Source organism: Saccopteryx bilineata, chromosome 2 (assembly GCF_036850765.1).
Source record: "Saccopteryx bilineata isolate mSacBil1 chromosome 2, mSacBil1_pri_phased_curated, whole genome shotgun sequence".
Taxonomy (NCBI): Eukaryota; Metazoa; Chordata; class Mammalia; order Chiroptera; family Emballonuridae; genus Saccopteryx; species Saccopteryx bilineata.
The window spans coordinates 375,252,029-375,279,728 of record NC_089491.1 but is presented as its reverse complement, the minus strand read 5'-3'; the positions used below and the strand labels follow the sequence as shown (position 1 = coordinate 375,279,728).

The 27,700-nt window shown below is 40.8% G+C and overlaps 1 protein-coding gene across 5 annotated transcripts in view; it reads left to right on the top strand.

The window, feature by feature from the left end:
* CDK12 (cyclin dependent kinase 12) overlaps positions 1-27,700 on the top strand; it is a 94,237-nt gene that overhangs the window by 8,601 nt on the left and 57,936 nt on the right. For all 5 annotated transcript variants that reach the window (XM_066263747.1, XM_066263748.1, XM_066263744.1 and 2 more), the window contains exons 2-6: positions 723-1,601; positions 14,453-14,629; positions 15,799-15,938; positions 16,574-16,744; positions 23,411-23,600. In XM_066263747.1, the coding sequence (XP_066119844.1) occupies positions 723-1,601; positions 14,453-14,629; positions 15,799-15,938; positions 16,574-16,744; positions 23,411-23,600 (1,557 nt within the window). The remainder of the gene's footprint in view (positions 1-722; positions 1,602-14,452; positions 14,630-15,798; positions 15,939-16,573; positions 16,745-23,410; positions 23,601-27,700) is intronic.

Below are 27,700 nucleotides of genomic sequence, written 5' to 3'. Positions count from 1 at the left end.
AAAATATATCGATCAATATTCCTTCAGTTAAATAATTTTTAGTGTTACATGATTGAAATATATTGTCATTACATTTTCGTTCTAATCTATTTCTTAAGTAAACTTTTTTAGAATAGTTTTAATTTTACAGAAAAATTGTGAAGATAATGCATTGTAGTTTTATGTCTTGGTACCCAGTTTTCTCATTAACATCTTACATTAGTATGGTACATTTGTTACAATTAGTAAACCAATTAATGAGCCAATATTGTTTTATTATTATTTGATACCTAATCTATTTTTATGAATGCTGACTTATTCAAAATGGATTTTTGTTGTTTTCCTTGAGAGAAAGAGAGAGATGAGAAGCATCAACTCGTAGTTGCGGCACTTTAGTTGTTCATTGATTGCTTCTTATATGTGCCTTGGCGGGGGTGAGGGAACCTCCTTAAGCTGTGCCACTGACCTCTTGCTTAAGCCAGTGATTTTGGAATCATTTTGATGATCCCACACTGAAGCTGGCAAGCCTGTGTTCAAGCTGGATGAGCCCATGTTCAGGCTTGCAACCATCGTGTTTTAAACCTGGGTCCTCAGCGTCCCAGGTTGATGCTCTGTCCACAGCGTGAGCACTGGTCAGTAAAAAAGTGATTTTTTTATGTCATATTTTTTCATAGTTTAACTAAATTTTTTTCTTTATATTGCTATAGCTTATCCACTAAAGTACCTTTTTCTTTTTCCATTAGGAAATCCATGAAGTCTAGAAGTAGAAGTCCCACATATTCAAGACACTCATCTTCTCACAATAAAAAGAAAAGATCCGGGTCACGCAGTCGACATTCCAGTATTTCACCTGTCAGGCTTCCATTGAACTCGAGCTTGGGAGCTGAACTTAGTAGGAAAAAGAAGGAAAGAGCAGCTGCTGCTGCAGCAAAAATGGATGGAAAGGAATCCAAGGGTTCACCTGTTATTTTGGCTAGAAAAGAGAACAGTTCAGTAGAGGCTAAGGACTCAGGTTTGGAGTCTAAAAAGTTACCCAGAGGTTTAAAATTGGAAAAATCTGCCCCAGTTACTGAACTGGTGAATGTAACACATCTAAACACAGAGGCCAAAAATTCTTTAGATATAGGGAAAGCAAAGGTGGATGAGAACTCTGAGAAGCATACTGTTCTTAAAGATTTGAAAGTTCAGGGAACAAGGGACTCTAAACCCATGGTGTTAAAGGAGGAGATTGTTACTCCTAAAGAGACAGAGACATCAGAAAAGGAGACCCTTCCACTTCTCCCTGCAGTTACTTCTCCACCTCCTTTACCAACTACTACCCCTCCACCTCAGACACCCCCTTTGCCACCTTTGCCTCCACTACCAGCTGTTTCACAGCAACCGCCTCTGCCTCCTCCCCAACCAGCTTTTAGTCAGGTTCCTGTTTCTAGTACTTCAACTTTGCCCCCTTCTACTCACCCAAGGACATCTGCTTTGTCCTCTCAGGCAAATTCTCAGCCCCCTGTACAGGTTTCTGTGAAGACTCAAGTATCTGTAACAGCTGCTATTCCACACCTAAAGACCTCAACGTTACCTCCTCTGCCCCTCCCACCCTTATTACTTGGAGAAGATGACATGGATAGGTAAGTCCCATAATTAACTGAGAAAACCCTCTTGATCTAAATGTAATACATTTTTTCTCAAACTTTGTTGAAACTGCTCTAATGCATGGCTATTTAGAATGCTTTTAGGAATAGGAAATGCCTTTGATGTTTGGTTTTCATTGGAAAAGTTTTTGTTTATGACATTCCTTAGGAAGAATTACAATTTGAGGCCTAGAATCCTTTTTCTCATAAGTTTATTTACTGATAAGGCTTATTTTAATTCAGGTTTTATTTAAAAATTTTTTTTAAATTGATTTTATTTTTTTTTTTGTTGTTGTTGGTTTTTTTATTTCATTTTTCTGAAGCTGGAAACAGAGAGAGACAGTCAGACAGACTCCCGCATGCGCCCGACCGGGATCCACCCGGCACGCCCACCATGGGGTGACGCTCTGCCCACCAGGGGGCGATGCTCTGCCCATCCTGGGCATCGCCCCGTTGTGACCAGAGCCACTCTAGCACCTGAGGCAGAGGCCACAGAGCCATCCCCAGCGCCCAGGCCATCTTTGCTCTAATGGAGCCTTGGCTGCGGGAGGGGAAGAGAGAGACAAGAGAGGAAAGCGCGGCGGAGGGGTGGAGAAGCAAATGGGCGCTTCTCCTGTGTGCCCTGGCCGGGAATCGAGCCCGGGTCCTCCGCACGCTAGGCCAACGCTCTACCGCTGAGCCAACTGGCCAGGGCCTTAAATTGATTTTAGAGAAAGTTGTTCACTCTCATTGAGTTGTTGTTACACCTACATATGCATTCATTGGTTGATTCTTATATGTGTCCTGACCAGGGATTGAACCTGCAACCTTGACATATTAGTACAACACTAACCAACTAAACCACCTGGCCAGGTCCTTGGTTTAAATTCTAAAAAATCGGTAGCATTTTTCTCCTTAAGTTTGTATGTTGAAAATTTTAATAGCTGTAGAAAAATTAAAAGAATGGTACCATTAACACCTATATACTCTTCACCTAGATTTTTAACTTTTTTCCACATTTGCTTTAACTAGATATTTGACACTTCTGAGTACTTTAGTATATCTCTAATAAATTCAGTAATAATATAAATAATAATCCTGACCTATCCTCAGTGGTTCCCAAAATGTCTTTTGTATCAGTTCTTTATTCTCCTGATCCAGGAGAAAAATAAACGAGGTTTATTTCAAAAGCTCTGTTAAAAAAAATAAATTATCCTATAATAATGAGCAAAAGAATAATATGTAGATCCCTGACCAAGCGGTGGTGCAGTGGATAGAGCGTAGGACTGGGACGCGGACAACCCAGGTTCGAAACCCTGAGGTTACCAGCTTGAGCGTGGGGTTGCTGGCTTGAGGAAGGGGTCACTTGGTCTGCTGTAGCCCCACAGTCAAGGCACATATACGAAAGCAATCAATGAACAACTAAGGTGCTGCAATGAAGAATTGATGCTTCTCATCTCTTTCCCTTCCTGCCTATCTGCTCCTGCCTGTCCCTTTCTCTGTCTCTCTCTTTGTCTCTCTCTCTGTTGCTAAAAAAAAATAAAATAAAATAATAATATGTAGACTCTTTACTAATTAGAATATAAATTCACACTGGGGTGATGGGAATAGCTCTAATTTTAATGAGTCCTTTGAGTATTGAGAACTGATTAAATGATTATGTAGCATAAATATGATTTTATGGAAGGCATTATTTATTTAATTTCTTGGCAGGACTAGCTAGACAAGTACCACCGAACATGATTTAGCAGTGACATATGCCATGAGAGTGTTTGTGTTACTGGTTTTTTTTCTTTACTTTTTTGAGAGAGAAACAGGAGCGTGGAACTGCTCCTGTATGTGCCCTGACCAGTGAATCGAACTAGCAACCTCCACACTCTGGGATGACACTCCAGCGATAACCAGCCAGCGCTTAACTTTCATTGGTTTTTAGAAAGACAGAGAGAGGAAGGGAGAGAAGTGGGAGGGGGAAGGGAAGCATTTGTTGTTTTACTCAGTGGTGCATTTTTTGGCTGCTTCCTGTGTGTGCCCTGACTTGGAATCAAACCTGCAACTTTGTTATTTTGGGGCAACACTCTTAACTGACTGAACTAACCAGCCAGGGCTATACTGTTTTTTTTTCTACTGAGTACCTGCCCTCTTGTTCTCTAGGATATGAGTTCAGTTTACTGCCCCAAACTTTCATTGTAAGCACAAAAATACATAAGTAGCACTGATCTTGCATCTTAGACCAATTCCTAACCCTCCATTACTTTTCAAGCAAAATAAGTAATTTGAACAGTGATATATTTCAGCCCTTTATGTCTATGTGTTTCCAAACTACCCACTGCTCCTTTTAATAAGGCGCAAGTGTGGCCCTGTCCAGTTAGCTCGGTTAGAGCATTGTCCTGAAATGCCAAGGTTGTGGGTTCAACCCCTGGGTACATACAGGAAGCAAACAATGAATGCACATTCAACTAGAACAACAAATGAATGCTTCCTTCTCTCTCCCTTCCTTTCTTTGTCTCTAAAATCAATTAATAGCCTGACCTGTGGTGGCACAGTGGATAAATGCTGAGGTTGCCAGTTCGAAACCCTGGGCTTGCTGAGTCAAGGCACATACGGGAAGCAACTACTGCAAGTTGATGCTTCCCACTTCTTCCCTCTCTTTCTCTCTTTCTCTCCAAAATAAATAAAAAAATTTTTTTTGTATTTTTCTGAAGTTTGAAATGGAGGCAGTCAGACAGACTCCTGCATGCGCCCGACCGGGATACACCCAGCATGCCCACCAGGGGGCAATGCTCTGCCATCTGGGGCGTTGTTCTGTTGCCACCAGGGCCATTCTAGTGCTTGAGGCAGAGGCCATGGAGCCATCCTCAGCGCCTGGGCCAACTTTGCTCCAGTGGAGCCTTGGATGCAGGAGGTGAAGAGAGAGACAGAGAGGAAGGGAGGGGGAAGGGTGGAGAAGCAGATGGGCACTTCTCCTGTGTACCCTGGCCGGGAATCGAACCCAGGACTCCTGCACGCCAGGCTGACGCTCTACCACTGAGCCAACTGGCCAGGGCCAATAAGAAAAAATTTAAAAAGGTGTAAGTGCAATCAATGGGGGAAAAAGGACTATTTAAAAGAATGGCTCTAATACTATTCATGATGGTAAGTCTGAGTTTAAAGAAAAATTACACATGCTTCTTTTTTTTTTAATTTTTTTAAAATTTTTATTTATTCATTTTAGAGGAGAGAGAGAGAGAGAGAGAGAGAGAGAGAGAAGGGGGGAGGAGCAGGAAGCTTCAACTCCCATATGTGCCTTGACTGGGCAAGCCCAGGGTTTTGAGCTGACAACCTCAGCATTCCAGGTCAACGCTTTATCCACTGCGCCACCTCAGGTCAGGCACACATGCTTCTTCTTTTTTTTTTTTTCATTTTTTCTGAAGCTAGAAACGGGGAGAGACAGTCAGACAGACTCCCGCATGCTCCCGACCGGGATTCACCCGGCACGCCCACCAGGGGCGAGGCTCTGCCTACCAGGGGGCGATGCTCTGCTCATCCTGGGCGTCGCCATATTGCGACCAGAGCCACACTCTAGCGCCTGAGGCAGAGGCCACAGAGCCATCCCCAGCGCCCGGGCCATCCTTGCTCCAATGGAGCCTTGGCTGCGGGAGGGGAAGAGAGAGACAGAGAGGAAAGCGCGGCGGAGGGGTGGAGAAGCAAATGGGCGCTTCTCCTGTGTGCCCTGGCCGGGAATCGAACCCGGGTCCTCCGCACGCCAGGCCGACGCTCTACCGCTGAGCCAACCGGCCAGGGCACACATGCTTCTTCTAATAGATGTTTATAAATTCTGCCACATCCTGAGAACTACAGAGGAAAAGAACAGTACCTGAGATTTATGTAGAAAAATTTGTTGAAGGTAGTCAATATATTCATAGATAGAAGCTATGTTTTTATAGTTTTTGTTTATTTTACTTTATTTTATTTTTATTTTACAGGGACAGAGAGAGAATCAGAGAGAGGGATAGACAGGGACAGACAGACAGGAACGGAGAGAGATGAGAGGCATCAATCATCAGTTTTTCGTTGCGAAACCTTAGTTGTTCATTGATTGCTTTCTCATATGTGCCTTGACTGCAGGCCTTCAGCAGACTAAGTAACCCCTTGCCAGCAACCTTGGGTCCAAGCTGGTGAGCTTTTTTTTTTTGTCTCAAGCCAGATGAGCCCACGCTCAAGCTGGCGACCTCAGGGTCTCGAACTTGGGTCCTCAGCATTTCAGTCCGACGCTCTATCCACTGTGCCACCGCCTGGTCAGGCTGTTTTTATAGTTTTTGTTGGTAAAGGAATATAGTCAGTTAAACATCATTTAAAGCAATCCTAAGCCATTATCTATACACAACAACCTCATTTAAATATTAGTTTATATAGTGGCTAGAACAATATCAGTGTGGCTAAGAATCTTCATTTTGAAATGTTTATTTAGCTAACCAAGTAACTACTGAATCTACCTACCATGGGTTTGTAGAGTACAGATTTTCAGAGGTGGAATGATGCTGATAGATGGCACATAGGGATTTCTGTATTTTAGATTGGCCATGAAGAGTAAAGTAAGACTATTCAGTGCTCACTTGAGTATGTGTGCCTGTCTCCCCCCCCCCCCTTTTTTTTTCTTGTTAAGCGTGAGAGAGAATCAGGGACAGACAGGAAGGGAGAGAGATGAGAACCATCAACTTGTAGTTGCCGCACTTTAGTTGTTCATTGATTGCTTTCTCATACGAGCTTTGACCAGGGGGTTCCAGCTAAGCCAGTGATCCCTTGCTCAAGCCAGCAACCTTGGGCTTCAAGCCAGCGACCTTTGGGCTCAATCCAGTGACCATAGGGCCATGTCTATGATTCCATACTCAAATTGGTGACCCCGCACCCAGGCTGGTGAGCCTGCACTAAAGCCAGATGAGCCCATGCTCAGGCTGGTGACCATGGGGTTTTGAACCTGGGTCCTCAGCATCCCAGATCAATGCTCTATTCACTGTGCCAACACCTACTCAGGCTGTATGGCTTTCTTTAAAAATGTGTATGAGGGCCCTGGCCGGTTGGCTCAGTGGTAGAGCATCAGCCTGGTGTGCAGGAGTCCCAGCTTCGATTCCCAGCCAGGGCACACAGGAGAAGCGCCCATTTGCTTCTCCACCCCTCCCTCTCTCCTTCCTCTCTGTCTCTATCTTCCCCTCCCACAGCCAAGGCTCCATTGGAGCAAAGTTGGGCCGGGCGCTGAGGATGGCTCCATGGCCTCTCCTCAGGCGCTAGAATGGCTCTGGTCGCAACAGAGCGACGCCCCAGAGGGGCAGAGCATTGCCCCCTGGTGGGCATGCCGGGTGGATCCCGGTCGGACGCATGCGGGAGTCTATCTGACTGCCTCCCCGTTTCCAACTTCAGAAAAAATTAAAAACAAAAACAAACAAACAAAGAATGTGTATGAGAAAGCCTGACCAGGTGGTGGTGCAGGGGATAGAGCATCGGACCTGGATGTGGAGGACCCAGGTTCGAGACCCTGAGGTCACCAGCTTAAGTGCGGGCTCATCTGGTTTGAGCAAGGCTTACCAGCTTGCACCCAACCAAGGTCGCTGGCTTGAGCAAGGGGTCACTCGGTCTGCTGTAGCCCCTCCCCCATCAAGGCACATATGAGAAACCAATCAATGAACAGCTAAGGAACTGCAACGAAGAATTGTTTCTCATCTGTTTCTCTTCCTGTCTGTCCCTATCTGTTCTCTCTCTGACTCTCTGTCTCTGCCACACACACACACACACACACACACACACACAAGGTGTATGAGAGAGAATGAAGTGAGCAGACCATTTTTGTTACATATTCATTCTGATTTGGGAAGTATAAATATCTTATAATCCAGTGTAACTATTTTTTTTTAAATCTTTCCATTAAGGCCCTGGCAGGTTTGTTCAGTGGATAGAGCATCGGCCCAGGTTTGATTCCTAGTCAGGGCACGCAGGAAAATTAACTAACCACTTCTCTCCCCGTTCCGCTTGCCCTCCTCTCCTTCTTCCCTTGCCCCAGCCACTGGCTGGTTAAGTTCGAGCATCAGCTTTGGGTGCTGAGGATAGCTTGGCTGGCCCCAGTGCATCAGCCTCAGGTGCTAAACTAAAAACAGCTTGGTTGATTTGAGCATCTCCCCCAGACCCAGACAGGCGGGGGTTGCCAGGTGGATCCCAGTTGGGGTGCATGCTGAACTCTGTCTCACGATCTCCCCTCCTCTCACTTAAAAAAAATTCCTGTTGATTTAAGAGAGAGAGAGAAGCATCAAACTCATTGTTCCACTTAGTTGTTCCATTTAGTTGTGCACTTATTACTTCTTGTACATGCTCCGACCAGGGATTGAACCCACAACCTTGGTGCACCAGGATGGGACGACACTATCCATTGAACCACCCAGCCAGGGTTCAGTGTGATTATTTTTAAGTATATGATTATTATTAGTTGTTTTTCCTATGTAATACAAATAAGTTATTAAAGGTAGAAAAATGGAAGACTTCTTTATCAATTTTTTTTCACTATATATTAATTTTAAGTTCAAGATTTTTTGGGGGGGTGATTGTATGTGTATCACTTTTTTTTGGTGCTACTCTGTGCATGTACTGCCTGCACTTATCTTTCACATGAAAAATAATCTTTATGTAAGAAAACTTTGTTCAGAGCCCCGGCCAGGTAGCTCAATTGGTTAGAGCATCATCCCAATATGCCACAGTTGTGAGTTCCATCCCTGGTCAGGGCTCTTAGGAATCAACCAATGAATGCATGAATGGGTGGAACAGCAAATCAATGTTTCTCCATTTCTTTTTCTTCCTTCCTCTGTGTAAAATCAGTAAGTTAAAAAATATATTTTTATATTTTTTATATAAAAAATGGATAGAGCGTCGGACTGGGACGTGGAGGACCCAGGTTTGAGACACCGAGGTCGCCAGCTTGAGCGTGGGCTCATCTCATCTGGCTTGAGCAAAAAGCTCACCAGCTTGGACCCAAGGTCGCTGGCTCGAGCAAAGGGTTACTCGGTCTGCTGAAGGCCAGCAGTCAAGGCACATATGAGAAAGCAATTAATGAACAACTAAGGTGTTGCAACAGCAACGAAAAACTGATGATTGATGCTTCTCATCTCTCTCCGTTCCTGTCTGTCTGTCCCTATCTATCCCTCTCTCTGACTCTCTCTCTCTCTGTCCCTGTAAAAATAAATAAATAGGCCTTTTTCAGTTCAGTTGGTTAGAGTGTCGTCCCAAAACAAAAGGTTGCAGGTTTGATTCCTGGTTAGGTTACATACGGAAAGTGATTAATGAATGCACAATGAAATGAAACAACAAATGAATGCTTCTCTCTCTCTTCTTCTCTTTCTCCAAAATCAGTCTATTAAAAAATAAATAAAGGGAAACTTCAGGAAGAAATTTAAAAATTGTACATAGGTCTCACTTATATTCTGTCTTTTTATATGAAATTTCAGCAGCTTAAATGTTGAGAATATGACGTATATCTTTTTATTGTCTACAGTGCTTTAAACAGAACAGAGAATACAATCAGTAAATACAGGTTATTTGAATAAGTACAGTGGTACCTTGAGATACAAATTTAATTCGTTCTGTAATCAAGCTCGTAAGTCAGTCATCTCGTGTATCAAACCGCCGATACTGGACCTGTGCGCCAACGCACCAACTAGCGGTAGCTTCCTGAATCACGACTCGTATCTCGGAATTTTGCTCGGATCTTGAACAAAAATAGGAACCGAGTTACAACTCATATCTTAAAAATTTGTATGTTGGTCTGTTCGTATCTCAAGGTACCACTGTAAAAATGCTGAAGGAGCCAGAGTTAGGGCTTGTATGAAATGACACTGGGCATGTAGTTAAATCATTTGGCACATGGATGACATTAAGTTTGTATTAGAGGGTTTGTCTTTTAGTTAAAATCCTGTTGGGAAAAGAATGAAACTTTTCTTTCAGACATATGGATTGGGCAGTTTTTTAACCCAAGTATCAAATGCAGGAGTCAGTTTATCTTTTAGTAATGAGAAAGCCCTTCTTATACATGGTTTACATTTCTTGGCTTCAAGAAACAAAGGCTGCCAAACAACCACTTCACTATGGCACATTCTTCGTGAACACACAGCTGTTCATCAGGAGCTCTTGCTTTTAAAGAGATCATCTGTATACTTGTTAAATTTTCAGTTAACCACATTGGGTTTTTTTAAATCTTTTTTTGATAGCTAGTTCATTTGAAGTTTATTAGACCTCTGTAGAGTCTACACTTTTTTTTTTTTTTACTGATTTAATGAGAGAGGAAGGGAGGAGAGGGAGAGAGAGAAAGATAGGGCCATGGATCTGTTTCTGTATGTGCCCCGACCGAGGATCGAACTGGCAACCTCTGCACTTCAGGACAATACTCTTAACAACTGAGCTATCTGGCCAGAGCTAGTCTATACTGTTCTTAAGGGCTGTTTATTTAAAGTATTGAGCTCTTAAAGAAAATAAAGGATCTGCCCTGGCCAGGTAGCTCAGTTGCAAAAAAAGTAAAACAACAAATCAATGTTTCTCTCTGTGTCTCTGTCTTTCTCTTTCCCTCTGTTACTCCCTTCCTCTCTCTATAAAATTAATAAGTTAAAAAAATTTTTTTAAAGAAAGGATCTCTGTGAGCATTTCTTTGATTTAGGATTTTGCTAATAGAATGCTTGTTTTCCATTTTTAATGTATTCAACTCAAATTTTTAATTTAAGTTTGTAAATACAAATCACTTTTTAAACAACCTGTCTCAAGAGGAAGAGGATTCGTGATTATATTTTATGTATTTATGCTGTTGAAATTTTAAAATTATGAAATTTTCTTTTTAAATAGTTTATATGTAAATTCACACTTTTTTTAACAATATAAACTTTTTATTAGAGATGTTTACAGTGTACAGATTAAATGCCTTCATTCTAAATTTCAAGAGACTTTAAACTTTGGGCAGTCCTGGAGCTTGGCAACTTTTAAAAAAATTACATATGAGGATTATGCAACGTACTCACCATATGTGTGAATTGTCTACAGATATAACTGGGGCACCAAGAAGTACCGATTCTAAGCTAATCAGTGTTTGCTCTCCTGTGTTAGAACTTCTCAACATCCATGTTTCCTCAGCACTATTTAGAGCTGCATTTTACTGATACCCTTCACTAAAGGGTAAAGATCATAATGTTGTTAAGCATTGCAATTTTATGGGCCATCCATATTCCAGGGATTTTGGAACATTAGAATTTATTGAAACAGGGTTTGGCCTCTGTTCAACTTTTATACCCTGAATTAGTAGAACATACATATTCTGTCAAACACTTACTCTTTTTTGAAACAAACATGCTGCCTGACCTGTGATGGTGCAGTAGATACAGCATTGGCCTGAGGTCACCTGTTCGAAACCCTGGGCTTGCCTGGTCAAAGCACATATGGGAGTTGATGCTTCCTGCTCTACCCTCCACCTTTACTTTCTCTCTCTCTTCTCTCTAAAATGAATAAGTAAAATCTTTTTAAAAGAAAGAGAAAAACATGCTAATGTGATTTTTTTCAGAAACACTGTATATTTTCAGAGTAGCAAATTGTATTTGAACTCAAAAAATAAAACTTGGAGAAAAGTAAGACCCAAATATAAAATATAGACTGACCTTACATGAAATGATAGTGAGAGAATTCAGATGCTTTTGATTCTAGTGAAGCAGAACCTATAAGTAATGTATTTCTGAATCATGAGGAATTGAAATATATAAAGAATATTCTGCTAACCACTATGCTATACACCTGAAACTAATACAAAATAATACTGAATACAAACTGTAATTGAAAAATAAAAATGTTTAAATTATTTTTTCAGGAATTAAAAAAATATCTGATATTAGTTGGGAAGTGAGGAATTGTTTTTCCCTGAATGTCTTAAAAATTGGAGATTTTTTTTTTTATGTGAGAGGTGGGGAGGCAGAGAGACAGACTCTCACTAGCACCCCAACTAGGGATCCACCTGGCAAGCCCTCTATGGAGTGATGCTCTGCCCATCTGGGGCTTGCTCTGTTGCTTGGCAACCAAGCTATTTTAGTGTCTCAGGCCAGACCATGTAGTCATCCTCAGCGCTGGGGGCCAACTTGCTTGAGCCATTTGAGCCATGGCTGCAGGAGGGGAAGAGGGGGGGAGAGAGAGAGAGAGAGAGAGAGAGAGAGAGAGAGAGAAAGAAAGAAAGAATAAGGAGGGGAGGGGAGAGAAGGGGTAAGAAGCAGATGGTCACTTCTCCTCTGTGCCCTGACTGGGAATTGAACCTGGGACTTCCACACGCCAGGCCAATGCTCTAAGGCTGAGCCTACTGGCCTGGGGGAATTTTAAAAAAATATTTTATTGATTGATTTTAGAGATAGAGGAGAGTCAAAGAGAAAGGGGGAAGAAGTGGGAAGCATCAGCTTGTAGTATTTGCTTCCCGTATGCACCCTGACTGGGCAACCCCAGAGTTTTGAACCAGTGACCTCAGCATTCCAGATTGACACCTCATCCACTGTGCCACCACAGGTCAGGCAAAAATTGGGAAAATTTTAAAAATCTATATTGCATCCTGATTCAAGAGTTTCCTGATAATAGGCTTTGTTCCTAGGGCAGAAAAATTATAAATTGTAATGTTTTAAGTTCATCTCTAGTAATAATATAACAAAGTTTCAGGTGATCATTTTGTATTTCATTTTTGGTTGATATGGTACAAACTAATCTAGATTCTATTATGTGTGATTTACAGGAGATTAAAATGCTGAAAATTGGTAGGAAGTAAGTAAGTAGCTTTTGAGATTGTTTCACACACAAAGGGCAGCAATATGCTTAAAAGGTACTTGCAAGGGATAGAACTGTTCTTTATGGTTTGATGGAAGTATTTATGAAAGAATATGTTTCATCTTCTGAGATCCACTTTTAAACTTTTTATCCCCTATAATTATCAACTGCATGTACCTGGCCTCCAGAAATCAGTATGTTAAGCTGAACCAACTTGATGGAAACTATCCGTAGGGTTTGTTTTCCAAAGAAAAGTGTTTTTTCATTGCTGTTGTTTTTTTATTGATTTTAGAGAGAAAAGAAGGGAGAGAGAAAGAGACATTGATTTGTTTAACTTATTTATGCATTCATTGGTTGATTCTTTTTCTTTTTTCCCATTGAGGGGAAGGGAGAGAGAGAGACAGGAACATCGAGTTATTCCTGTAAGTGCCTGATCAGGGATCGAACCAGCAACTTCTGTGCTTTGGGACAATGCTCTAACCAACCAAGCTATCTGGCCAAGGCTTTTTCCCCTCCTTTTTTTCTTGTATGGGCCCTGACCAGGGATTGAACCCACAACCTTGGCATATCAGGACTGTGCTCTAACCAACTGAGCTACTTGATCAGAGAAAAGTTTTGTTTAGAGTAGCAAAATCATAAGCCTGTCTAGGTATGTTGTAAATAAAGCTGCTCTGAAGTAACTCAGAGCAAGTTTTGTGAATGGAAATGTAGTGCTCAAGTCCCAATCTGCTTTAAAAAGAGAAAATATTTTTTAATAACCACTTGTCAAAAAAGTGGAGGAAACTCCTACTGTAGTGTGGTTAAGATTCTCAGATCCTTTTCAACATTCTGGTTCTATGATGGAATAGAAAAGGTTTACTATCTAACATGGTTTTATTTGTAGGCATGACTTAGTATACTGCACTGTCTTTTCTGAGGACATTCATGTCACAAAATCCTTGACTCATAAATAAATTGCAGTAGTTAAAAAAATTGTATCCCAAAACAGATTTCTAGTCTATTCCAGGAAAGCCATTCTTTTCTCCCCCATTGACTATATTTTGTTGTTTTTCATGAGAATCTTGCTTCACCTGCTTTAATTATTCTGAAATAAGTTTCTTGGATTATTTTTTCTTAGATATTTTAGGGTTATTTATTCATTTTAGCTAGATATGATTGACTTGTTCTTCCAAACCAATAGAATAAGTCAGTATATTTTTTTCAATAATTTTGATTTCCAGCTTTTTTTTCTTCAAACTTCTAAAATACCACTTTTTCCAGTTCTCTCCACATCTATTTTTTTCTAATTGATTTTAGAGGAAGAGACAGAGAGAGAGAGACAGAGAGACAGAAACATCAGTCTGTTCCTGTATGTTCTCTTACTGATGATGGATGCTGCTTTTGCATATTGGGGTGCTGCTCTAAGCATCTGAGCTTATCGGGCCAGGGCTCTTGCCACATCTTTAGTAATATATACTTCTCACAAAAATTAGGGGTGAATATAAAAAAATTCAAAGTGAATATGAATCTATAAAATATCCCCTAATTTTTGTGAGCAGTATAGTAGTATTACATTGTTGAGCTTTCATTCTTTATTTAAATCTTTGCTGGTTAAAATAGAGAGTAGGTTTGGTGATTCCATGATTTGCAGTGATACTTCGCAAATTTAAGATGACTAGTTTCTGCATTTTATTTCATCTCACTAAAAATCCAAATAGAATCTTGGGAAGAACATTAAAGCAAGAGTTTGTTGAAGGGCCTACAAGTAGTATCCCAGAATTAAGTGTTCGTTTGTTTTTTATCTTAGAGAGAGACAGAGAGAGAGAGAAACAATCTGTTTCTGTATATCCCCTGATTGGGAATCAAACCTACAACCTTTGTGGTTTGGGACAACACTCTGACAGCTGTGCTGTCTGACCAGGGCAAAATCAAAGTATTTTTAGCTTTGATAAGCTCCTTTTTCTTACCTTGTATTATAGGTATTTTTTCCTTAAAAAGTAAAATCTTTGTAATCTTTTAATAGATATTATAATATTTGAAAGTTTTATTTGCATCCTTTAAGTAATTGGGATTTTTTTCTTCTCTTTATCTCTATTGTTTAGTCCAAAAGAAACTCTGCCTTCAAAACCTGTAAAGAAAGAGAAGGAACAAAGGCCACGTCACTTGCTCACGGACCTCCCTCTCCCTCCAGAGCTCCCTGGTGGGGATCCATCTCCCCCAGACTCTCCAGAACCAAAGGCAATCACACCACCTCAGCAATCATATAAAAAAAGACCAAAGTGAGTCTTAACTACAGCTTTTATTACAGTGAAGAACCTTGGGTTCTAAATCTCACACTTCTACAACCTACACTGGTAGGATCATAGAAGATTGGGCCTAATATATATCTTTTTTTTTTTTTTTTAATTTTTTTTTTTCTGAAGCTGGAAACGGGGAGAGACAGTCAGACAGACTCCCGCATGCGCCCGACCGACCAGGATCCACCCGGCATGCCCACCAGGGGGCAACGCTCTGCCCACCAGGGGGCGATGCTCTGCCCCTCGGAACAGAGCCACTCTAGCGCCTGGGGCAGAGGCCAAGGAGCCATCCCCAGTGCCCAGGCCATCTTTGCTCCAATGGAGCCCCGCTGTGGGAGGGGAAGAGAGAGACAGAGAGGAAGGAGAGGGGGAAGGGTGGAGAAGCAGATGGGCGCTTCTCCTGGGTGCCCTGGCCGAGAATCGAACCCGGGACTTCTGCACGCCAGGCCGATGCTCTACCACTGAGCCCACCGGCCAGGGCCCTGATATATATCTTTAATTTGATTTTAATCGATAAAAGCCTACTTAGGATACCCATGTATCTGCATCCATAGATACTTAGCTCTTTTTTTTTAAGAAAAGCAGTAATTTCTCCAATCCAAATGTACTTTGAACATTGATTCCATTGTATCTTTTGAGTTCTTAGTATTTAGAGTATTGAAGACAAAAAAAAAAAAAAGGCCCTTTTAGTCAGGGCATGTCAACCATGTACACATTAATGAAAAATTAATAGATGTGGGATTTTTTTTCTTTAATCATATAAATTGCCATGTCATAAATGTAGTAGAATCTGGGTTTGATCCTCTGATTATTAGCATTATTGATCATGTATTATTGGCAATGTTTCATATTTTATTGTAACCCTATGATGTAGGGATTATTTTCCCATTCTGTAGTTGAGGAAGCAAATATTCAAGAGAGGTCGGAAAGGAAGCAGCAAACCTATTATTAGCTTTTGTCTTAAAGTAAAAAAAAAAATTCAGCCATTGTGAGAGACTGTTTAAACTATTTCATGTCTTTTAATTCCCTGCCTTTTTAATAAATTACTAAAAGATTCAGGAGTCAGAGAAATCATACAAGAATTGTTTTCTTCGATTAGACTTAAATTTTAAAAATAATAGTTGTTTTTATTTTTGTTTTGCCATTTTTAGAATTTGTTGTCCTCGTTATGGAGAAAGAAGACAAACAGAAAGTGATTGGGGGAAACGCTGTGTGGATAAGTTTGACATTATTGGGATTATTGGAGAGGGAACTTATGGCCAAGTATATAAAGCCAAGGACAAAGACACAGGTAAATATTCCCACAAAATTCTAGATGTCAGGTTAAAAAGTTAGCAATACTAATTAATGTCTTAGTGAATTTAGCAAAAGTAAATTTTGAGTTCTAATTTGGTCTCTAAAAGTAACTAGATTAAAAATTTCCAAAAGAATAGTGTGATTATTACAGTTTAAAAATCCTCCTCTTTTTGTTGTTTATTGTATATGTTTTATAATAAGTTTATTTGGAATTTAAGAGAGGGTGATAATAAAATGTGTAAGTTGCTCTTTGTTTTTGGTAAGGGGAGTTAGTCTTTGAAGATAAAATGATGTAGTTGAATTATTGGTATATTTTAATAACCAAAAATTTTTTTTTCTTTTTTTTTTGGTGGAGATGCTGGGGATTGAACCCGGGGCCTCATACATAACCAAAATTTTTAAGTCTTAATTGAAAATGAATTTAAAAATTCAAGTCTTAATGAAATCAAAATTAGGAAAGGAAACTTACAGGTTTTTTTTTTTTTTAAGATATAAAAGTATCTGACAAAGCATGGAAATAGGCATTAAATCTAAATCTGTCTTTCAGAGCGAGGGCATATATAGGCTGGTTCATGGTGGTGGCCAAAAAATGCTAATTGATAATGTAACATTTTGAATTTATTGTGACAGGAGAGCTAGTAGCCCTGAAGAAGGTGAGACTAGACAATGAGAAAGAAGGCTTCCCAATCACAGCCATCCGTGAGATCAAAATTCTTCGTCAACTAATCCACCGAAGTGTTGTTAACATGAAGGAAATTGTCACAGATAAACAAGATGCACTGGATTTCAAGAAGGACAAAGGTACTAATGAGCAAAGAATTATATACAGGGTGGATTGGTACATCTTATTTTACTTTCTTAGCTTGTTTGCTTATCTCAGTGGTTGGCAAACTCATTAGTCAACAGAGCCAAATATCAACAGTACAACAATTGAAATTTCTTTTGAGAGCCAAATTTTTTAAACTTAAACTATATAGGTAGGTACATTCCTTATCGAGGTAGCGTCTGCATGTGGTATTTTGTGGAAGAGCCACACTCAAAGGGCCAAAGAGCCACATGTGGCTTGCGAGCTGCAGTTTGCCGACCCAGGGCCTATCTGAATTGTTTAATAGTTTATACTGAATGCCAGTCTTAAACATATGCCAGAGTTAAGATATTAGCAGATTGTTTTTATGCTGAACAGTATTTATTTTATAAAATGTCTATTCTTTATCACTGTACTCTTACACTTTGAGAAATTATTATTATTAAAATTAGAGTCTGCTATACCACCTAATATGGTCAGCATATAAGCAATTATAAGATTCTCTTCCAACCAATGTTTTAAAGTTTTTTTTACAAGTTATAACAATAATGGAAGTTAAAACTCATTTACCACTCTGATTTTTCACTATAGTTTACAAACATTATATTACTTTCAGTGGCACAACATAGTTTATAGACATTCATATTTCTTATGTTGTAATCACCACAAGTTTAGTAATCATCTGTCACTATACATAATTATTACAGTATTACTGAGTATATTCTCTGTGCTGGACCCCTGTGACTGATTTTATAATTGGCAGTTTGTACTTAATCTCATTTACCTTTTTTCTTTGACCATCTCCTCACTCTTTCCTATCTGGCAATCATCAGCTTTTCCTCTCTGTGAATTTATTTCTTACTCTCATTTTTACATCATCCCTTTAGGTTGTTGTTTATGTGCATCCATATTTTTATATAGTTTTTCCACTGATACAGTTTAGAATTCAAAGCAACTATTTGTAAAACAATCTTCAGGTTTGTTTTCCTGGATTTGTAACTTCTGTCTTTTTTCGGAGGTGAAATTGTTTATTGTTTCCGTACTTACGTTGACGTATATGACAACTGTATGAAGTCTGTATATGACATCTAATCTACTTTTATTGAAATAAGTCTGAAGGTTTAGAGGTGGGCAGCTTGAAGAGATGGCATCTGTGAATATAATCTGGAATGTTAAAAGGATACGATCGTGGCCCGGCCAGTTAGCTCAGTTGGTTAAAGTAGCATCCCGAAACACCCAAGTTACAGATTCCATCCACAGTCAAGGCACATGTAGGGATTAACCAATGAATGCACAACGAAGCGGAACAACAAAGGAATGCTTATTTCTCTTCACCTTCCCCTCTCCCCCTTACCCTCTCTCCCCTTCCCCTTTTTTCTCCCTCTCCCCTCCTTCCCCCACTCTCTTTCTCCCCCTCTCCCACCCTCTCTCCCTTTCTCCCTTTCTCCCTCTCCCTTTCTTCCTCTACCCTTTCCTCTCTCTGTCTCTGTAAAATCCTCTGCCCCTTCTCTTTCTCTCTCTCTTCCTCTCCCTCTCCCCCCCACCTTTCTAAATATCAATAAATAAAATCTTTTTAAAAAAAAAGAAAATATAGAAGAATAAGAAAAAAGAAAATTCACTTCTCTTTTACTCCATCCCAGTATACCACCATTCATAGAAAACCACTATAGTATTAGCATTTTGGCATATTTCCTTCTAGTACTTTATATTACATATATTTATTTTAACATTACCAAGATCAAAGTTTATTTAGTGTTTTATAACTTGTTATTAGCAATTTCCCATATTATTAACATGCAATTAGTTGCTAGTTTAATTTCTAAATAAATAAATTTTTTTGTGTGTGACAGAGAGAGAGAGACAGATAGGGACAGAAAGACAGGAAGGGAGAGAGATGAGAGGCATCAGTTCTTCATTAAGGCTCCTTAGTTGTTCATTGATTGCTTTCTCATATGTGCCTTGACTGGGGGGGCTCCAGCAGAGCAAGTGACCCCTTGCTCAAGCCAGCAATTTTGGGTTCAAGACAGTGTCTTGGGCTTCTAGCTAGTGACCTTTGTGCTCAAGCCAGCAACCTTGGGGTTTTGAACCTGAGTCCTCTGCATCCCAGTCTGACACTCTATCCACTGCTCCACCATCTGGTCAGGCTAAATTAAAATTTAAAAAATTTATATATAAGCCTGACCTGTGGTGGCACAGTGGATAAAACGTCGACCTGGAAATGCTGAGGTTGCCGGTTCGAAACCCTGGGCTTGCCTGGTCAAGGCACATATGGGAGTTGATGCTTCCAGCTCCTCCCCCCTTCTCTCTCTCTCTCTCTCTCCTCTCTAAAAATAAATAAAATAAAATGAATTAATAAAAAATTTATATATAATAGCATTTGCACATAAAATCTTTACATTTAAACTTCTTGTTTTTAGATTTTATTTATTGATTTTTAGAGAGAGGGGAGAGAGAGAAAAAGTGGGGGAAGAAGCAGGAAGCATCAAATCGTAGTAATTGCTTCCTGTATGTACCTTAACTGGGCAAGCCTAGGGTTTTGAACCAGCAACTCAGCATTCCAGGACAATGCTCTGTCCACTGTGCCACCACACATAAGGCTCAATTATTATATTTTGGGGGGGTATTTTTCTGAAGTTAGAAGTGGGAGGCAGTCAGACAGACTCCTGCATGTGCCCACCAGGGGGTGATGCTTTGCCCATCTGGGGCTTTGCTCCGCTTCGACTGGAGCCATTCTAGCGCCTGAGGTGGAGGCCATGGAGCCATCCTCAGCGTCTGGGCCAACTTTGCTCCAGTGGAGCCTTGGCTTCGGGAGGGGAAGAGAGAGACAGAGAGGAAGGAGAGGGGGAAGGATGGAGTAGCAGATGGGTGCTTCTCCTGTGTGCCCTGACTGGGAATTGAACCTGGGACTTCCACATGCCAGGCCAACGCTCTACCACTGAGCCAATTGGCCAGGGCCTTCAATTATTTCTTAAAACAGTTTCTGAGAAGTAGAATTATTTGGTCAAATGGGTTTTTATTTTTAATGTTAGATTGCTTTGAGAAGAGAGTATTAATTTATCTCCCGCCACTGAGTCTCTATCAATATTATTCTCCCTAACATTGAGCACATTGATTTATTATTTATGTTTGTTCAGTGAGAGGAGGAGTTTGTTCAGAGACAGACTCCTCCATGTGCCCCAGCCGGGATCCACCCAGCAAGGGGTAGTGCTCTGCTCATCTGTGGCATTGCTCAGCAGCTGAGCTTTTCTTAATGCTTGAGGCGGAGGCCATGGAGCCATCCTCAGCACCTGGGGCCAACTCGCTCCAATTGAGCGATGGCTGCAGGAGAGAAAAAGAGAGAGGGGGGGAGAGAGAGAGAGAGAGAGAGAGGAAGAAGCAAGAAGGGGAAGGGTAGAGAAGCAGATGGGCACTTTTTTTTTGTGCCCTGACTGGGAATCGAACTTGGAACATCCACGTGCTGGGCTGATGCTCTACCACTGAGCCAACTGTCCAGGGCCTATTTTTTTAAATTGTCATCTTGTTAGGTGAAATACATATGATATTATTTTGGATTGCATTTCTTACATTACTTCTGAGTGTTTTTCATGTTTATCAGTTTTACTTTTATTTTTTGAGTTGTCTTTTTGTATCTTTTGTCTACTTTTTGCAATTTTGTAGAAGACTGTAGCTAAATTTGTATGAGGCTGTAGTTAAATCTAAGAATTTTTTTTGTGTGGCAGAGACAGAGTCAGAGAGAAGGACGGATAGGTACAGACAGAAGGGAGAGAGATGAGAAGCATCAGTTCTTCGTTGTGTCTCCTTAGTTGTTCATTGAGTGCTTTCTCATATGTGCCTTGACGGGGGGTGGGGGGGCTACAGCAGACCGAGTGACCCTTTGCTCGAGCCAACAACCTTGATTGGGCGCAAGCTGGTGAGCCTTGCTCAAACCAGATGAACCTGCACCCAAGCTGGCAACATCGGGGTCTCGAACCTGGGTCCTCCACATCGCAGTCTGACGCTCTATCCACTGTGCTACCTCCTGGTCAGGCTAAGATATTTTTTTAATGCAGTGTTGCTTAACTTTTTGGGGGGTCATGGATCTCTTTAAACATGGCTCTGGCCTACTCCAGGTAGTTCAGTTGTTTAGAACATCATCCTGATATATCAAGTTTGCAGGTTTAATCCCTGGTCAGGGCACATTTAAAAATTAACCAATGAATGCATGGATAACTGGAACAACATATCTCCCTTACACACACACATACACACACACACACATACACACACACACACTCTTCATCTCTCTCTAAAATCAATAAGTAAAAGTTTTTTAAAAATGGATCCAATTAGCCTGACCAGGCGGTGGCGCAGTGGATAGAGCATCGGACTAGGATGTGGAGGACCCAGGTTCAAGACCCTGAGGTCGCCAGCTTGAGCGCGGGCTCATCTGGTTTGAGCAAAGCTCACCAGCTTAAGCCCAAGGTCGCTGGCTTGAGCAAGGGGTTACTCTATCTGCTGTAGCCCCATGGTCAAGGCACATATAGAAAGCAATCAGTGAACAACTAAAGTGCCACAACGAAAAACTGATGATTGATGCTTCTCATCTCTCTGTCCCTATCTATCCATCCTTCTCTCTGACTCTTGCTTTGTCTCTGTAAAAAAAAAAAAAAAAAAATCCAATAAAAAAAAATACCTTTAAAGTGTTGCATACATACGTGTTTAAAATGTTGCATGCTATTTCAGAGAGTTCATAGAATTCTTGAAACCTTCCCCCTAGATTGATAATTCTTGCCTTTATATTATTAGGAGACAGACTTTTTAGACTATAGGTCATTGTCTAACTAGGTCTAGTATATTTTTTTTAATTAATTGAGTTTAGAGAGGTAGGAAGGGAGAGAGAAAGACAGGAATATTGACTTTTCCTGTAGGTGTCCTAACCAGGGATCAAACCAGCAGCCTCTGCACTTCTAGACAATTCTCTATCCAACTGAGCTATCTGGCCAGAGCATAGTATTTCTTATGATATATGTCCCTATTGTGTACCATGTTGAAAGTGGCATTGATAGTATAGATTTCAAATCTTTTACAGTTTTCCTGGTATACTTCTTTTTTTATCTACTTCTAAATTCAGAGTTTAATTAGATGATTCACCTTTCTTTCACTTCTTTTTCTTCTTTTCTTTTTTTTAAGGTGAGAGGAGGGGAGATAGTGAGACAGACTCCTGCATGTGCCCTGACCAGGGCCCACCTGGCAACCCCCTCTGGGGCCAATGCTAGAATCAACCAAGCTTATTTTTAGCAACCGAGGCTAACATGCTTGGACCAACCGAGCTATCCTCAGCTCCCAGGGCCACTCTCGAACCAGTCAAGCCACTGTCTGCAGGAGTGAAAGTGAGAGAGGAGGGAGAAGCAGATGGTTGCTTCTCCTGTGTGCCCTGACTAGGAACTGAACCCAAGACGTCCATACACTGGGCCCGTGCTCTGTCCACTGAGCCACGGGCCTTTTTCAATTCTTAAATACTATGAATTTTACTAACAATTTAGATCAGGGGTCCCCAAACTTTTTACACAGGGGGCCAATTCACTGTCCCTCAGACTGTTGGAGGGCCAGACTATAAAAAAAACTATGAACAAATCCCTATGCACACTGCACGTATCTTATTTTAAAGTAAAAAAAACAAAACGGGAACAAATACAATATTTAAAATAAAGAACAAGTAAATTTAAATCAACAAACTGACCAGTATTTCAGTGGGAACTATGCTCCTCTCACTGACCACTAATGAAAGAGGTGCCCCCTCCGGAAGTGGAAGTGTGCCGGGCCGGATAAATGGCCTCAGGGGGCTGCAGTTTTGGGTCCCCTGATTTAGACCATACTGCTTCAGCATGTTATGTGAGTCCTTATTAACAAAGTTGAAGACTTCTGCAAAAGTAATCATAGACAACGTGTAGCAAATGGGCATGATTGTGTGTTACAAATAAAACTTTATTTACAACACATAGGCTGACTAGATTTGGCCCAAAGTCTGTAATTAGCCAATTGACTTAGATCATAAAAGACTAATAATACAACATGACCAGGACAGTTGTCCCCCTCGAGACATGGTAGTCTAAAGAACACTGGACTAGGAGTCAGAAGATTAATTCAAATAGTAGTTCTGGGCCCTGGCCAGTTGGCTCTGTAGTAGAGCATTGGCCTGGTGTGTGGATGTCCTGGTTTCGATTTCCAATCAGGGCACATGGGAGAAGTGACCATCTGCTTTTCCACCCTTCCCTCTTCCCCTTCTGTCTCTTCCTCTCCCACAGCCATGGCTCTATTGGCCCTGGGTGCTGAGGATGGCTTCATGGAACCTCTGCCTCAGGTGCTAAAAATAGCTCAGTTGCGAGCATGGCCCCAGATGGGCAGAGCATTGGCCTCAAACGGGTTGCCGAGTGGATCCTGGTTGGGGCGAATGCGGGAGTCTGTCTCTGTCGCTCATCCTCTTGCTTGGAAAAAAAGAAAAAAAATAGTGGTTCTGTTACTTATTATTAGAAAGGGCAATTTATTCAACTATTCTGAGTTTATTCATAAAATGAGCAGTTGTTTCAGAGAGCCTTGTGATCAACTCCAAAATTATATTAAAAATTAAGGGATTGTCATTTAATAATTCTTTTTCTATTAATTTTTTCTTTTATCTTATCTAGGTGCCTTTTACCTTGTATTTGAGTATATGGATCATGACTTAATGGGACTGCTAGAATCTGGTTTGGTGCACTTTTCTGAGGATCATATCAAGTCATTCATGAAACAGCTAATGGAAGGATTGGATTACTGTCACAAAAAGAATTTCCTGCATCGGGATATTAAGTGTTCTAACATTTTGCTGAACAACAGGTAATATAGTAAAACCAAATGAGATTAAGCATTTTTTCTCTCTTCTGAGTCCCTTAGTTTCAGTTAATTGGGGTTATAGGTAGGCCAAATAATACAGTTTTTTACATATATGTATATACATCTGATGTTTGTACCTTAGGAACAACTTTTGATAAGGGAATATTCTGATCAGCAGTCTCCAACTCCAGTATTGATAAGGAATTGACAGAAGTAGCATTGTAAATTGCAGGCATTTAGGGAATCACTTGCATCCTACAGAAATAGTCACAGAATTTTTTGACATAGTTAATCTTGTAGTCCTAAGAAAATTCAAGTATACATTGAGTTCTTACTGAAATTCTCTCTTGTTCAGTGGGGAGAAACATGCCTGCTCTTTTAGATATTCTTGAGACTTTCTCAGTTACCAAATTTCAGAGTAAACCCAGGTGTGTAGTTGGTGATTGACCTTTCTGATTGCACTTACTTCCATGTTTTAACAGTGTAGACAGACTCGAATTTAGTGAGGAACAGTGCTAATTCTTCAGAAGTTTTTATCACCTGCTTTCTTCTTTGGCTGTTTGCCTAATCTCCATTGATAATACCAGATGTATTATACACAGTAGACTTTGGTGATAGCCTAATCCCCTGGTTGGCAAACTGCGGTTCTTTGGCCCCTTGAGTGTGGCTCTTCCACAAAATACCACGTGTAGGCGCTACCTCAATAAGGAATGTACCTACCTATATAGTTTAAGTTTAAAAAATTTGGCTCTCAAAAGAAATTTCAATCGTTGTACTGTTGATATTTGGCTCTGTTGACTAATGAATGAGTTTGCCAACCACTGGCCTAATCTATTGAGAGATACAAAAACAAGTTTGGTACTATTGAAATCAAACATTTCTGCTCAATTATATTTGACAAACATTATCTAGATAGGAATATAAAATGATTATGACATTTTCTGTTTTTGTGGAGTAGGGTGACCAACCATTTAGGACAGTTGTGGTTTTAGCACTGTAAGTTCCACATGGTATGGTTGATTACTGGAGATAGCTTTGAGTGTAGTAGGGGAGCTAAACAAATAATTACTCAATTCAGTAAACATTTATCAAGCCCATTTCTTTTTTTCTTGTATTTGCGAGCACCTGGGAAAATGCAGGTGAAGATTAGGAATTCATCAGCATGAGTAACAACAAGGGACTAAGTTTCTAGGCAAAAGAAATTGCATGTACAAAAGCACATAAATGTTGCCTGACCAGGCGGTGGCGCAGTGGATAGAGTGTCGGACTGGGATGCAGAGGACCCAGGTTCGAGACCCCGAGGTCGCCAGCTTGAGCGCGGGCTCATCTGGTTTGAGCAAAAGCTCACCAGCTTGGACCCAAGGTCGCTGGCTCCAGCAAGGGGTTACTCGGGCTGCTGAAGGCCCGCAGTCAAGGCACATATGAGAAAGCAATCAATGAACAGCTAAGGAGTCCCAATGAAAAACTGATGATTGATACTTCTCATCTCTCTCCGTTCCTGTCTGTCTGTTCCTATCTATCCCTCTCTCTGACTCACTCTCTGTCTCTGTAAAAAATAAGTAAATAATAAAAAACAGAAGCACATAAATATGAAAATAACCTAACATGTCTGGAAAACTAAAAAGTTAGTATTGCTAGGGAAAGAAGGGTAAAATAGATAGTTTTAAGGAGCCAATTCAAGGATCTTGTATAAGTTGCTAAGGAACTTAAACGTTATAGGTAACAGCCACTGAGGGATGTTGGTTTATTTATTTCTTTGTTTTTAATTATAAAATTTATTATTTTATATTTAAGAATATATAAACTATACATTTATACTTAAATATCCTTATGAGCCTGACTGGTGGTGACATAGTGGATAGAGTGTCGATCTGGGACTCTGAGGTCTCAGGTTCAAAACCCAGAGGTCTCCAGCTTGAGTGCAAGGTTGTGGCTCGAGCATGGGATCATCAATATGATCCCATGGTCTCTGGCTTGAGCCCAAAGGTCGATGGCTTGAGCAAGGGATCACTGGCTTGGCTTGAGAGGATTCAAGGCACGTATGAGAAGCAATCAATAAACACTAAAGTGAGTCAACTACAAGTTGATGCTTCTCAACTCTCTCTTCCTGTCTCTAAAAAAACCACAAAAGTTCATGAGACAAAACATGGTGTTAAGAGATTCTTTCTGTTGCTATCTCTATGACCCACAGTTCTCATTTAAGTTGGACTTGGTTAATCTGCATCCATAGTAGTAATGCTTCAAGAACTTGATGATGGCTATCATCTTGCAGCTTTCTGGACTATATAATGTTATCGTAGTTACTTATTTCTTTTGTTTCTCTTTGGGGAGTGTGTGTGTCTCAGGCCAGGGAATAACTGCAGTCCTGCTTGATGCCCTTTCTAGTAGGTTAGGCCCCTCCCTGTTCCCAACTTCTCACATTCCATAAATTAGGAAGCTAAGCAGTTGTAGGAGTCTCATGGTCTACTCTGATCCATCCAGCTTATGCTCTTGCCCGTCTAATTCTGTCTACATAGAGACTTCTGGGTGAGATGACCTACAGAGAATGGTAAGTAGTCCTCAGCTGGACAAGAAAGAAAATAATTGATGAGAGAAGAAGGAGAGCAGGGCTAATAGGTCACATGTGGGAGTTCCAAACTAGTAGTAAACGTAGATTCAGGAGTTATCAAGCACAGAAAAGATGTCAGAAGGTGGAACCCAAGGGATTGATAAGAGAGGAGAAAATAAAGAATATCATGAATGCACAATAGGGAAGTTTAAGAAGCGAGTGGTCATAGATGTTAGATGATTTAGACAGATTATAAGGCGTAAGAGAATATGAAAATTAAAAGGTCAATGGTGCCTGATATGTGGTGGCGCAGGGGATGAAGCATCTACTTGAAATGTTGAAGTCACTGGTTCCAAACCCCAGGCTTGCCCAGTCAAGGCACATACAAGAAGCAACTATGAGTTGATGTTTCCTGCTCCTCCCTGCCTTTTTCTTTCTCTTCTCTCTAAAAATGAGTAAATAAAAAATCTTTAAAAGGTCGGTGGCAGTAGTGAGGGTAAGGTAAGTCGGTGGTTAGAGCATTTAATAAGAAGGTGGTGGTAGGTGTGACTTTAATTTTTAGTTTTTTATTTAAGGATACAGAGGTTTGAGCATATGATATTTAAATGCTAATGGAAAAGAAAATCAACAGAAATTGAAGATTCAGGAGAGATCCAAAATAATTTAAAGGAGCAAGGTTCTAGAAGAGTTGGAATCAAGGCCATAAGAAAAGAGATTGACACACTTGTTTTGTAATTGAAGGAAAAGAAGGAAGGAAGGTTATAGATGCAAAAAGTTTATAGTTAAAAAGATACTGAATCTTTCTCACCTGATGGCTTGTTTTCTTTTTTCTTTTTTTCTGAAGCTGGAAACAGGGAGAGACAGTCAGACAGACTCCCGCATGCGCCCGACCGGGATCCACCCGGCACGCCCACCATGGGGCAACGCTCTGCCCACCAGGGGGCAATGCTCTGCCCATCCTGGGCGTCGCCATATTGCGACCAGAGCCACTCTAGCACCTGAGGCAGAGGCCACAGAGCCATCCCCAGCACCCGGGCCATCTTTGCTCCAATGGAGCCTTGGCTGCGGGAGGGGAAGAGAGAGACAGAGAGGAAAGCGTGGCGGAGGGGTGGAGAAGCAAATGGGCGCTTCTCCTGTGCGCCCTAGCCGGGAATTGAACCCGGGTCCTCCGCACGCTAGGCCGACGCTCTACTGCTTAGCCAACCGGCCAGGGCGGCTTCTGTTTTCAATGAAGGTCATTTACTAAGAGTAAGAGAAGATAGATTAGGGTATATGTGAGGCGCTGTTGATGTTTAGGTTTAGCCTATTTTTCTAACTGATCTATTGCCGTTTAAACTTTCAGTCTTTTATATACCTTGAGTCTTTGATCACCTCATAGATGTCCAAGAGTAAGAATGCCAAGAAACTTTTTGTCTCAATATGAGGCTCAAGTTAGCTATTTCTTTTCTTTTTGCTTTTCTCAGAATTTGCTTACAAATTGATCTGTAAAATATAATGGTGTTTGCAGCAAGTAGCTAAGATGCCAATAATCTTTACTAGAAATGATTCGAGTTGA